The 13,036-nt window shown below is 39.2% G+C and overlaps 2 protein-coding genes and 1 long non-coding RNA gene across 5 annotated transcripts; 2 read left to right on the top strand and 1 right to left on the bottom strand.

Moving 5' to 3' along the window:
• Positions 1-494: 494 nt before the first annotated feature.
• Positions 495-2,165, bottom strand: LOC130496039 (uncharacterized). 2 transcript variants are annotated; one of them, XR_008935063.1, is made up of 5 exons: positions 1,592-2,165; positions 1,461-1,508; positions 1,293-1,375; positions 1,086-1,210; positions 495-971 (listed from the first exon to the last, which is right to left on the bottom strand). It is a non-coding gene; the product is annotated as an uncharacterized LOC130496039 (long non-coding RNA). The 2 variants fall into 2 exon arrangements; XR_008935064.1 differs by having other exon boundaries at positions 1,632-2,165.
• Positions 2,166-2,384: 219 nt separating this feature from the next.
• Positions 2,385-3,872, top strand: LOC108808606 (WAT1-related protein At3g18200-like). Of its 2 annotated transcripts, XM_018580727.2 has the most exons (5): positions 2,385-2,441; positions 2,539-2,655; positions 2,751-3,159; positions 3,236-3,387; positions 3,475-3,872. In XM_018580727.2, exons 2-5 carry the CDS (start codon positions 2,606-2,608, stop codon positions 3,647-3,649), a joined length of 786 nt encoding a protein of 261 aa, XP_018436229.2. In that variant the 5' UTR covers positions 2,385-2,441; positions 2,539-2,605; the 3' UTR covers positions 3,650-3,872. The 2 variants fall into 2 exon arrangements, with proteins under 2 accessions (XP_018436229.2, XP_056843758.1); XM_056987778.1 differs by having other exon boundaries at positions 2,396-2,655.
• Positions 3,873-5,997: 2,125 nt separating this feature from the next.
• LOC108808596 (DExH-box ATP-dependent RNA helicase DExH3) lies at positions 5,998-11,866 on the top strand. Its single transcript, XM_018580720.2, has 19 exons — positions 5,998-6,526; positions 6,600-6,754; positions 6,853-6,940; positions 7,117-7,347; positions 7,423-7,518; positions 7,611-7,799; positions 7,910-8,069; positions 8,156-8,286; positions 8,361-8,531; positions 8,622-8,894; positions 9,000-9,194; positions 9,282-9,485; positions 9,580-9,649; positions 9,737-9,885; positions 10,010-10,315; positions 10,398-10,457; positions 10,536-10,688; positions 10,771-10,881; positions 10,969-11,866. The coding sequence occupies exons 1-19, from the start codon at positions 6,173-6,175 to the stop codon at positions 11,440-11,442; spliced, it is 3,570 nt and encodes a 1,189-aa protein (XP_018436222.2). The 5' UTR covers positions 5,998-6,172; the 3' UTR covers positions 11,443-11,866.
• The last annotated feature ends 1,170 nt before the right edge of the window (positions 11,867-13,036 follow it).

Raw genomic sequence — 13,036 nt, 5'->3', positions numbered from 1 at the left:
AATTAACGTAAAAGGCTTAGTTGATGTATGAAATTTAAAAAAAACGTTAATTGATGTATGTTTTAGCACAGGTATGTAGTATGTGTCCTGATCGGGACCGCGGTCCTCAGTTGATGTAGGAATTGGCCGATTTCCCGATAGGTCTATCTTTTTTTGATAAAGTTTTCTTCTTTTAATTTCACTAGGGGTGAAACCCCGCGCAAGCGCGGGGATGTTAAAAATACTTGAGTTGTTATTGAAAATGTAGATGGAGGTGAAGTGTAGAAGAAGAGTTGAAAATGTAGATGGAAGTGCAAGTCAATCATTTAGCTCCATCGCTTCTTTCAGTACTCCTCTTGCCGTCCCTAATCCGAGGTTCACCTAACCGAATCATCAATGTTAATTCCGTGGTAAGTTCTATGATCACTAACACTGCAGGCTCCATCCAAGTCTGTGTTCTCTACTTTTCTATGCTAATGTCATGTTGTACAATTTCTTACCAACCATACAAAATATAACGTCCACCCTTTTTCTTTAAAGATAAAAAACAGAAGTCTATAAATAAAACAAAACCATTCAAATAGAAAAATAACTGTAAAGTCTAAAATAGGAAATGCATAATACGTTAGATAAATGTTAATGAAACAATAACAGAGTTAGCTTGACGGTGGGAGAGTTTTTTTAACTTCACTCACAGGGGCGCTTGAGGATATTCTTTTTGCCTCCCAAGGTAGTTGGACTTGGTTCCTTGTATTCACCTCTAACCTTGTTCCTGGCAGTTCCAGACGCCTCCCCCCACATTCTACCTCAGAAAATTCAACTTCATTGGTCTTGAAAGTTAGAACTTCATTGGTTTAAGCAACCACAAAACTGAATATTAGCTCAACCGTAAAAGTTAAAACATAATGAGTTGTACCTGGCTGTGAACTCTGCAATGGCTTGAAGGGCTGGATAAAAATACAATTTTGTTGCTGTCGTGAAGTATAGGGTACCTGCGGAATGAAGATGTTTTGGAAATCATATGATGGAACAACATTAAATCTTGCATAAGTAAAGAAAGTGACAAACGATGTTCAATATGATGGCTGAGTTTACAGTTTACAAACCTCCGAAGATTTTGGGATTCACAGTAGTAACCACCATGACTGACTGTGACCTATCACCTGAGTTAATGAGACCCCTAAACATTGCTGCTTCATCATCACACAAAGAAAGGTAGACGACAACCCTCCTGTTATGCAAATTGGAATAAGTTATTACGATAAAGATGACTTCTGAAATAGTTAAACAAATTAACGGTGTTGGTCACTTACGGTGAAACAAACAACAACTCGGCTCGTAACTGTAGCGTCATTCAGGTCCGAATCTTAGACAGATTGAATTTGCCCAACAACATCTGCGATGTGATGAAAAAAAAGAATAAATGCAGTAAAAAAAATAGAAATTTAAAATAAAAAACCAAGAGTTTATGAAGAACAAACCTCAAATCGTGAGACTCTTACAACCTCAAAAATATCAACAACCAAATTCTGCAGGTAGAGATGGAAGATTAAGATCATTACCTTTTTACAGAATCAAAAATGTAAGGAAAAAACACTCCTGGTTACAATACCTTCTCATGAAAGAGGAGCAGAGTGATTCCATGAATTCACCTTGCTTCTTGATTTTTCGAGTCCAAAAACGGAGGAGATGACCAACATGATCTGGGCAGATCTACGGAGGCGGAGAGCGTCAAGGGGGAGTGCGCAAGAACAACATCGGAGTAAGCCATCTCTGAGTGACTTTCAACGCTTTATAAAATAATAAATTGACAGTGGTTCCAAGGGTCAATCATCCCCCTAAGCCGTTGATATATATAGAGTTTGCGTGAAGGTAACGGAGGCGTCGACATCGTGACTGTCTCTAATGTGATTATCAATGATTCACGAATTAAAACCTATATATCAAACCTAATGGGAGGTGAAGAGATAACGGGGAGATCGAGTTCAGAGATGAGAAGAGAAACAAAAGTTTTTCAGAAGTGAAAAGAGATATGGCGGATCGAATTCTGTCAGGAAGAAAGAAAAGGATGGAGCCCTAATTTTGGATGTATGACAAAACGCATAGTTTTATCCAAATCAAACCTAACAACAATCGTATTAGAACAAACAAACCGGACCAAAAACCACACATTTACGACCAAAATAAACCGGACAGAATATGGGCCCCACTAACATTAAAAAGATGCTGACGTGGACCTTCTAGGAGGAGAGAAAAGTCTCTCATTATATATATGATTTGGGTTTCTTGGGTAAAACCAGAACGTTTTGTTATTTGTATCTCATATGAACCAGAAAAAATCATTTTGTATCATTAAGGTTTATTTTCAATGGATAAGAACTTCTTTTTGTGTTTCTTAGGAATGAAAGGCCTCCTCTCACATTCTCATTACTTGTTCAGTTCTTTCTCTTAGCACTGATAGGGTAAGAAACATTCCCTTTTTTAATCAATAATCAATTTTAATCTTAACAAGTATAAATTTTATTCTTGTTTTCTCCCCTCTGATCCAATGAACATCAGAATCACAGCAAATCAAGGCTTCTACCTCTTGGGACTGACATATGCATCTCCAACGTTTGCTTCAGCAATGCAAAACTCTGTTCCTGCAATCACATTCATCATGGCTTGTACCCTAAGGTACCTTAACCTCTTTAATTTCAAGTTAAACCCTTTCAAGGGAACTTATCATCTTTATATCCATATCCTAACGTTGATCTTCATAACTTTTCAAGGATCGAGCACATAAATCTTGTTCGAAGACACGGTGTGGCCAAGGTGTTAGGGACTATAGTGAGCATAGGAGGAGCCACAACTATCACATTGTACAGAGGATTCCCACTTCTTCAGAGAAGCCTTACCACGCAAGAAACTCACCATACTCATGACGAGATTGACTCCATTAACAAATCGCAGAACTGGACACTCGGATGCTTATACCTTATGGGACACTGCTTGTCATGGGCTGCTTGGATGGTTCTTCAAGCTCCTGTCCTAAAGAAGTACCCAGCAAAGCTCACTTTGACGTCATTCACATGTTTCTTTGGTCTGATTCAGTTTCTGGTCATTGCTTTGTTTGTTGAAACTGATCCCAACAACTGGATCATTGGCTCATGGGAAGAGCTCTTCACCATCCTATACGCGGTAAGCTCTTTTCTCTCGATGACGAAGCAAGATCTCTGAGTCCAAAAATCGAGCTAATGAAGCAAGAATCTTACAGGGAATAGTGGCGTCGGGTCTGGTGGTTTATCTTCAGACATGGTGTATTTACCAAGGCGGTCCTGTCTTTGTTGCTGTCTTTCAACCACTCCAGACACTGCTAGTAGCTGCAATGGCATTTGTTGTCCTCGGTGACAAGCTGTATTCTGGAAGGTAAGTTCACAAGAGGAAACTTTTAGAACATGGTCTTGCACATAGTTCAAAGAAGATAATAATATTTGATATTTTACTTGTGTGCAGCATTGTTGGCTCAGTGATTATAATGTTGGGGCTGTACTTAGTCCTTTGGGGTAAAACAGAGGAAAAAAGACAGGTGAATGAAGCATCCAGTCAAGAAGAAGATCATGAGTCACTCACCAAAAACCTTCTTGGAGATGAAAGTAAAGAAGCTCAGGATTCTGAATCTCCAGTTTAAGACAGCATATACCTGAAAACAGAAATCAAGACAATCTTCTCTGTATATACATACACATGACAAGGATATAGCAAATAAGAACTTGGCCAAGCCACAGATCCTATAAAAAGATCTTGTTGGTGGTTTTTTTATGTTTTGTTTCCTGAGATCATTGCTAAGAACAAGCATTTTGTATCGTTTCAATCTTTACTGCTTCCAATTGATTTACTTTACGTTTGGAATATTTTACTCCCTCATATACACATATTCTGTTTCTACTGCTGTGTATTGAATCTAGAAATAGAGTACTGTGACATATATAGAAAGGCTAACATAGATGAAATTATGTTTGGACGAACAAAAATTATGTACTGAAGCAAATTCAAAGGTGGTTGTTTCTAGACAGAAATGCAAAACAACGCGACTCTATTTCTTCATCAATTTTCAAGGATCGAGCATATAAATCTTGTTCAAAAACACGGTGGGGCCAAGGTGTTAGGGACTATTGTGAGCATAGGCAGAGCTACAACCATTACATTGTACACAGAATTCTCACTCTTTCAGAGAAAGCCTTACCACACAAGAAACCCACCATTCTCATGAAGATACTGAATCCATTAGCAAATCTCAGAACCGCGCACCGGGATGATTTTTTAAATATTTTTCTTTGGGACATGAGCTTGGAGAAGCATCCAACCAGCCCAGGACAAGCAGTGTTCCATAAAGTATGAAATTGTAAGAAAAAGGGTAGTGGGTGACCCCTTTCCCGGAGAGAGAGTGTGAATGCTCTGATGGCCACGAGCCATGTTCATCTGGGTTGGCAGCAGATTCAAATCTGTTACTTTTAGAGATCTACGGAACGTTTTGTACCACCTGACACTAACGCGTGGTTATAAGGTATGGAATTGTAGGAACATCTCTCACACTAACTCTTAAGAAGTATTAACAAATATACTATCAAAATTTTCTAAAAGTAGTAGTAATATATTAGTTGAATATCTCAAAAAAGTTTGAAATCTTAAAACACCAAACTAATATTTTACTATTATTTTTATGTTATAAATATATTGATATCTAACCAAAGTTTCTCAAAAAAAGACAAACTAATTTCACCCTTTTAACTTTTTATAAGTGTTGACATTAGGCATGCGACTTATTATCCGGGATCCGGATTCGATCTGAGATCCGTTTCGGTTCCGCTCAGTCAAAACCAAATCCGAATATCTTAGTTTTTAGGTCCACATACCCGAATCTGGATTCGTATTTATAAAATATATTAAAACTTTTTAATTTTATTAATAATTATATTTGATATATTAATATGCATTCATAAAACTAGTTTTATAATACTATATTTTAATTTTTTAAATATTGTATTCATATTTATATTTATATTTATAAATCTTTTATAAATATTTAATTTATGTATTATTTTAGAATTTTTTATATTTTTAAATTTATTATTTTTATTTTATTAATTCTTTTTACAAATCTGGATTTGGATATCCGCGCATATTATTATATATAGACGGATATCCGGAAGCCCAAATCCAGATCCGGAAACTAAATTCACGGATCCGAATATCCCAAAATTTTTGAATATCCAAATCCATCCCAACCCTAGTTGGCATACTAATTGACTACCACATGTAGAATTGATTCTGAAGATATAAAAAAGTTTATTCATGATGATACTACACTTTCTCCTTTTTTTTCCCGTCAATAGATATTATTAAGAACAAGATAAAATCAACCAACACCAACAGACAAAGGATCTCTCCGCGGTTACCTAAACCGGCAGAAAACAGATAAATCTCCGGGTACTAGAACCCACTACGAAGCAGCATACAAGAACACAACAAACTTCTAACTTAAAACAAGTAACTAAACTTCCAAACCTCTAGAACAAGTAAGACAAAATACTAGGATGACAATCTTTTTAGAAAATCTAAGACAGATGCTTAACGGGAATGCCCTCGGCCAGACCACCATTTAAACTCCTCCTCCTAGAACAACGAGAAAATACCTCAAATACCACGTGACCAAAGCTTCATATAAGGAGAGAGTGTAGGAGGAGGAAACACTTCAAGCTCCTCCTCCTGCACTCTCTCCTTCTTTCTAAATAGTTTCTTTATTTTTGATGGTGAGAGATTCTTTGATAGCTCACCAGTAATCATGCTGATTTGTTTTTCAGCTTTTGTGTGGTTTAGTTTAGCAAATGATTAATGGAGGACATAGCTAGCTACTCTGAATAAGCCTGTCCTGGTTTTATCGAACTGGTCAAATACTACACGGCCCAAACCTAGGCCCAAATAAGAAATGCCCATTGGATAGCTCCAGTGTCTTCTTCCCCGTGGTGGCCGTCATTCGAAAGGGTTGTGGCACCTACGCAGCCTCACAAAAAAACCTCACCTTTTCATCCAAAACCCCCCCCAAACCTCCATCGTCTGTCTCTGTTTCGCTTCACAGAAAAGAAGAACAGAGAGAAAAGAGGGAAAGGGGTGTTTTTGCATCTTCAGATGTTGTAAGAATCTCCGAAAAAAGATGCCTTACTACTCTGCAATTTTCCGAGGACATATCAAACCTAACGCCGTCGTCGGTGCTGCCTCCATGTTCATCAAACACAATACCATCCAGCTCTTCCGAAGCCCTAACTTACTCTTCACACCATCGTCTCTAGTTAGGTCTCTTCATTCTCAGAGGTTAAGGGTCTTGTCCGCGAAAGCAGCTCGTCGCAATGCTTCTTCTTCTTCTTCTTCTTCTGCTTCGTTAGAGTGGAGAGTATCTAACTTACCCTACTTTCAAAAGCAAGGCTATGGAAGAATCGCGTACAACGACTACGAATCGAGCGATGAGCCTGACCGTGACATCGGTGGCTCTTCTCAGTCTCAGCAAATGGTTAAAGTTTCAAACTTTACCTATCAAGTTTGTGTCTTTTTCTTCTTTTTTTGCTTACATATGTTTTTTTTAGGCGGGTTCGACACTTGATAACGTTGACCAATGGAGGTTCAAACTTACTATGCTTCTACGGAACAGAGAAGACCAGGAAGTTGTGTCCAGGGAGAGGAAAGATCGGCGTGATTTTGATCATATCTCTGCAATGGCTACTCGAATGGGATTATACAGGTGAAGCTTTTGTTTTGTTACAAAAGTGAAAGTTTGTTTCTTTCTTTTCCTCTTCAAGATTTTAGAGATGTTTTTTGCTTTTCTTTGTTTGTTTGCAGCCGTCAGTATTCGAAGATCATTGTCATTAGCAAATCTCCCTTGCCCAACTATAGACCTGATCTTGATGATAGGCGCCCTCAGAGAGAGGTATAACAGATTGATCCCTATGCTTCTTTATCTAGCTTTTTCTTTACTAGTAGTGCAAAGCTGAGTGCTTATTTGGTTTATTGAGTTTTTATTGGAGTTTCTTAGATAGTCAAGTGGTCAGTTCTTGCATGTTTCTTATGGTTTGTTTGTTTTTGTTGGTATCTTGGATTCAATAGGTGGTTTTACCTTTTGGCCTACAAAGTGAGGTAGATGCCCATCTACATACTTTCCTTGACCAGAAGAAAATGTTAATACCGGAGATGCCCAGGCCAAATAGTAGTGGAAGTTTAGCAACCGAGCATGGGAACTATGAGACACCAGAGACGGTGATGCAGAATAGTCTTGCCAGGGAAAGAATACTCCGTCCCAGGAGTTTGCAACTGAGGAGCAAGCAACAGCAGTGGATGGTAGGTTCTCTCTGAACTTGTAGCTTCATATTCTCGGAATCATATGTAGTTCAATATGTATAATTGTCTTGGCAGGATTCTCCAGAAGGCCAGAAAATGGTAGAGTTCCGCAAAACGCTTCCTGCATACAAAGAGAAAGAAGCACTATTGAGAGCTATTTCAGCAAACCAGGTGAACTGGATTTCTTCAATTTATTTTAATGTATTCATATCAACTGATCAATGATGACATTTTTTAATGTGTTTTGTTTGCATCTTACATAGGTCATAGTGGTTTCTGGAGAAACTGGTTGTGGTAAAACAACACAGCTTCCCCAGTACATATTAGAGTCTGAGATTGAGGCTACCCGTGGAGCTGCATGCAGCATCATATGTACACAGCCTAGAAGAATATCTGCTATTTCTGTTTCTGAACGAGTTGCTGCAGAACGTGGAGAACAAATAGGAGAATCCGTAAGTTCTTTTTCCTCTCTTGTATTGTGAATTTGGATTTTTAGGTTACTATTGACGGCTGTGAGAATATTTTTTGAGGTTGACATGCGCTCTCTCTCTTCTCTTGGAAGGTTGGCTACAAAGTGAGGCTTGAAGGAATGAGGGGGAGAGACACACGTCTTCTCTTTTGTACAACAGGTGTTTTACTTAGAAGGCTACTTATAGATCGTAGCCTGAAAGGTGTGACTCATGTCGTAGTTGATGAAATTCATGAACGTGGGATGAATGAAGGTAAAATTTGTTGTTTAGCAAAAGTGATCCATTTGGTACTTGACAGTCTCATATTCACACAAAATCTTTTCGCTTTATTCTGTCAGATTTCCTGCTTATTGTCTTGAAAGATCTCCTTCCTCGTCGACCTGACCTAAAGTTGATTTTGATGAGTGCTACTCTGAACGCTGAGCTCTTTTCTTCTTATTTTGGTGGTGCACCAGCCATGCACATCCCAGTAAGTTTATGCACATAATAAGCATATCAATGTTGTAGAAAAGTCACTGAAATAAAGTGAAAATTTCTGTACAGGGTTTTACATACCCTGTCCGAGCCCATTTCTTGGAGGATTTTCTTGAGACTACTGGGTACAAGTTGACACCATATAATCAAATTGATGATTATGGCGAGGAAAAGACATGGAAGATGCAAAAACAAGCTCAATTCAAAAAAAGGAAATCCCAGATATCCTCTGCCGTTGAGGTACGAGAAATATACTGTATAACACAAAAAAGTCGTATTTTCATAGGTTATGTGTTTAAATTATGTTTCTACTGCTGAATTTCCGAGCAGGATGCTCTTGAAGCTGCAGACTTCAAAGGATACCAGTTTCGTACTAGAGATTCTTTGTCATGTTGGAGCCCTGATTCGATGGGCTTCAACCTCATCGAGAATGTTCTTTGTCACATCGTCAAAGGAGAGAGACCTGGTGCGGTTTTGGTATTTATGACTGGTTGGGAAGATATTCACTCCTTGAAGAATCAACTCCAGGCTCATACTCTTCTAGGAGACCCCAACAAAGTTTTGCTGCTTGCCTGTCACGGTTCCATGGCCAGCTCTGAGCAGGTAGTTCCAGTATTCATTGTTTGCCTGTGTATGCATACAAGTTAAACACATGTTATAATTTATCATATTCCGTTTTTGATGATGATTTCCTTTTCATTTCTGCAGAGACTGATTTTTGATAGACCTCCAGAAGGAGTTAGGAAAATAGTGCTGGCCACCAATATGGCTGAGACAAGTATTACCATCAATGATGTTGTATTTGTGGTTGATTGTGGAAAAGCAAAAGAGACGTCTTATGATGCGCTTAACAATACTCCTTGTCTGCTTCCATCTTGGATCTCGAAGGCAGCTGCTCGCCAAGTAAGATATAGACATGGACGATTGCGGCTTTGCTTCACATTCTCTGTGTAGTTGTAAATAGTTACCTTTTCTTTTCTCCTGTTACAGAGAAGAGGAAGAGCAGGCCGTGTTATGCCTGGAGAATGTTATCACCTTTATCCTAGATGCGTCTATGATGCTTTTGCTGATTACCAGCTGCCAGAACTCCTGAGGACTCCGTTACAGTCTCTATGTCTACAAATCAAAAGCTTAGGACTTGGAAGCATTTCAGAGTTCCTTTCTAGGGCATTGCAACCTCCTGAAGCTTTATCAGTAAAAATCTATTACTGTTTATTTTCTCCACTTGTTGGGTTATTTATTAGTCTGGGTTTGACGATCAAATCTTGATGGCCACTTTGATTTCCAGGTCCAGAATGCTGTTGAGTATCTAAAGCTTATTGGTGCTCTTGATGACAACGAAAATTTAACAGCTTTAGGTGTGTTTCTACTGGAACAGTTTTCTGTTATCTTAAATATATGAGTTCTCAAGTTCTGGTAGAAACTCATTTATGTGCTCTATGCAGGGAAAAAATTGTCTATGCTTCCTGTGGAGCCTAAACTTGGAAAGATGCTTATTTTAGGGGCTATCTTCAACTGTCTAGATCCAATACTGACAGTTGTTGCTGGTCTTAGTGTGAGAGACCCATTCCTGATGCCATCTGACAAAAAGGATGTAAGATTATAGTGTATATTCATTCAGATTGCTTTTGGCAAAAAGGCGCTACTCTCAAATGACTAGAGCCCAGCAGAAAGCCAAGAAGGGCCTCTAATTATTCACTTGATTTCTTTTATTGCAGCTAGCAGAGTCGGCTAGGTCCAAGTTCTCTGGCCGTGATTGTAGTGATCATTTGACATTGATTCGAGCATACAGTGGTTGGAAAGATGCTGAAAGAACACGTTCTGGTAACGAGTATTGCTGGCAGAACTTTCTCTCTGCGCAAACTCTCAAGGCAATGGACTCTATGCGGAAACAATTCTTCTTTCTCCTCAAGGAGGCTTCTCTTATTGATAACGTTGAAGGTTGCAGTAAACTGAGTTACGATGATCATCTTGTCCGCGCCATCATCTGTGCTGGCCTGTTCCCGGGAGTTTGTTCTGTTGTTGTGAGTTGTCTGTCGCCTTTGCATTTACTTTTTCCACCTTACCTGTAGTTCTACTCGGTAATAAAACTATTCTGCTCCACAGAATAAGGAAAAGTCAATTACGTTCAAGACAATGGAGGATGGGCAAGTGCTTCTATACCAAGTGAGTCTATCTTTATAGCTTAGTAGTCTTTGCTTAGGTCTCTCCTTAGCGGCTCACCAAGTCTGGCGTTTTTTGCAGAGTTCTGTGAATGGCAATGTACAAAGGATTCCTTTCCCTTGGCTAGTCTTCAACGAAAAAATCAAAGTCAATTCTGTGTTTCTTAAAGACTCCACTGCTGTTTCTGACTCGGTGCTTCTTCTGTTTGGAGATAGAGTATCTTCCGGTGGATTTGTAAGTGTAATCCCATCCCATTTTTGTCAGTTCCTTTGCTTGTTGGTCTGATTTAACATATTTTCTCTCCCCCCCCCCATAGGATGGTCATCTCAAAATGCTGGGAGGCTATCTAGAGTTTTTCATGAAACCCTCTTTAGCATATACATACATATCGTTAAAAAGAGAGCTCGATGAACTTATTCAGAATAAGGTAAAGTTCCAATCCTAGTCCCGAGGAGACATCCTTTGTGTTCTTTACTTTCTTTGACAAAAGTTTGGTTCTTGTCTTTTTCTACAGCTTGTGAATCCAAAACTTGATATTCAACTATACGACAAACTTATGACTGCCATTAGATTACTTGTGTCTGAGGACCAGTGTGAGGGCAAATTCGTCTTCGGCCGGAAAGCTCTGAGCCCCACAACGACAAAGATGTTAAAAGTAGTAGGGACTCCGGTGCCCAACAGCGGCGGGGAAAACGACAAGAACATGCTTCAGACATTTCTTGCCCGAGGAGGACACGGAACACCAGTGTACAAGACGAGACAGCTGAAGAACAACCAGTTTCGGGCAATGGTCACTTTCAATGGGTTGGATTTCATGGGGCAACCATGTGGTACGAAGAAAAGCGCAGAGAAGGATGCAGCTCGTGAGGCTTTGCTGTGGTTACAAGGCGAGTCCAAGTCGAGTTTGAATGATCTTAACCACATGTCGACGCTCTTAAAGAAGGACAAGAGTAAAAAATCCGCAAGGGCACCAGCTAGATGGAATTAAAGGGGTTCATAGGAGCGAACTTGAGGCTCACTTTTGGTGATGGTATGGATTATTATTGCTAACCTCCTGATCTCTCCGGTTTACTGTCAGAAAGGGTCGTGTGACCAGAAGATTCTTTAGACGAAATACTGTGTGGGTTCTGGTTGAAGTTTTCAGATTTTGTAGGTGATTTGTTACAGTTCTTGATTTGGCTGCAAAATCAAGAACCACCAAGGCGTCACGTCACGTCACAGCTCTCTAACAAATTGTTCTGTAGATTTTTGCTGAGTGGTGAGATCAAAAGGAGTGGCTCGTGGAACTGGTCTTGTTTCTGCTTAGTTTAGTCTAAGCTTATGATTCTTCTTTATCAGTCAGTGTATACATATAATAACTATGTAATATCAACCATATACTTCAAATATATTTATTTGGTACCGTCTAACAATTTGAAAGTTTTTGTCTAAATTAGACTGAACTGTGTAGTAGGGAGGAGAATAACAAGAAAAAGCAGCAACTCATATTTGGTTTTGATCATTACATGGTAGTATAGAACACTATATGTCTATATCTATAGTAGATTGATTTCACTTGGCATGTCTTTTATATTCTTTAGTATGATTCATTTGTTTAAAAACCAAACGGTTTCAAATTAACATGTGACACATCACAAACTTACACAGATGTCAAGACAAAACATAAACTAACCTCACCGAGTAACATTGTCCCTTCATTATTGTTATGTGCTATGATTCTTCTTGTGGGTCATCATGATCCAGATAGACCACTTCTGATCAGAGAGAAGGTATCACTGAAAAAGCTTCTGAAGATTTGATGCGTATGGGTGTCTTGTACTGGTACACAGAAGTACCCTTGGAGGTGGGATAATTTTCCATGAGACATTCGTATTCCATCTCTGTAGAAAGTACAATTGATCCATCTTTAATCCTAGAATCTCTATAAACAGTATTAAATGATTCATCCATTACAAGACACCATTCCATCATTACTTTAGGAACTCAAAGTAGGACATGATGAGTAAGAGTGTATAAGCAACATCTTGTAGTTTGCATAGAGTCACATTTATCCCACGTTCACAAGATCAGATATATATCCAAGCATAGCTACAAGACTCCCTGTTGTTTTAGGCTCGTAGCTATGCTTTGGATATATCTGATCTTGTGCTATTGCTTTCTGATAACACCTCTCCATAAATTCTAGCTGCATTCACGTTCAATTTGATTTGCCAAGATTAGGTCCTCTATATATGACGGAGACAGATTCTCTTGGAGCAGTGTTGGGCCCGAATATGGCCCGATAGCTGTTTGCTGAATGATGAAAGACGATAACAGGCCGCGACTGGCCCATCACGAATTCAACACCTAAGAGGAGTTAAGTTAAAGCCGAAGGCTGAGAGCTAAGGCGATCGTTAAAGAGGTCACGGTGAAGAGGAAGCTCACGTCATAACAATAAGAAGCGCAGGACCCGGTCAAAGGTAAGCTGTTGCGGATACCACCTCAAGCGGAGAGGATCTCGGAGATTAGTTGAAGACAATCTAATGAAGTCCAAGGCTATTTAAAGAGAAGTGGAGGACGGAAAAGAGGATCGGACTCAACTC

This window comes from Raphanus sativus, chromosome 1, assembly GCF_000801105.2.
Source record: "Raphanus sativus cultivar WK10039 chromosome 1, ASM80110v3, whole genome shotgun sequence".
Taxonomy (NCBI): Eukaryota; Viridiplantae; Streptophyta; class Magnoliopsida; order Brassicales; family Brassicaceae; genus Raphanus; species Raphanus sativus.
Note: the sequence above shows the minus strand (reverse complement) of the source record. Positions and strands in the feature narration are given on the sequence as shown.

Excerpts from the sequence above, each read along its gene's own strand:
- LOC108808606 (XM_056987778.1), top strand. The coding sequence starts at position 2,528 with ATGAACATCAGAATCACAGCAAATCAAGGCTTCTACCTCTTGGGACTG. Across the intron at positions 2,656-2,750 it reads ATCATGGCTTGTACCCTAAG|GATCGAGCACATAAATCTTG; the intron begins GTACCTTAACCT and ends TAACTTTTCAAG. Across the intron at positions 3,388-3,474 it reads GACAAGCTGTATTCTGGAAG|CATTGTTGGCTCAGTGATTA; the intron begins GTAAGTTCACAA and ends ACTTGTGTGCAG.
- LOC108808596 (XM_018580720.2), top strand. The coding sequence starts at position 6,173 with ATGCCTTACTACTCTGCAATTTTCCGAGGACATATCAAACCTAACGCC. Across the intron at positions 6,941-7,116 it reads ATAGGCGCCCTCAGAGAGAG|GTGGTTTTACCTTTTGGCCT; the intron begins GTATAACAGATT and ends TGGATTCAATAG. Across the intron at positions 7,519-7,610 it reads GAGCTATTTCAGCAAACCAG|GTCATAGTGGTTTCTGGAGA; the intron begins GTGAACTGGATT and ends CATCTTACATAG.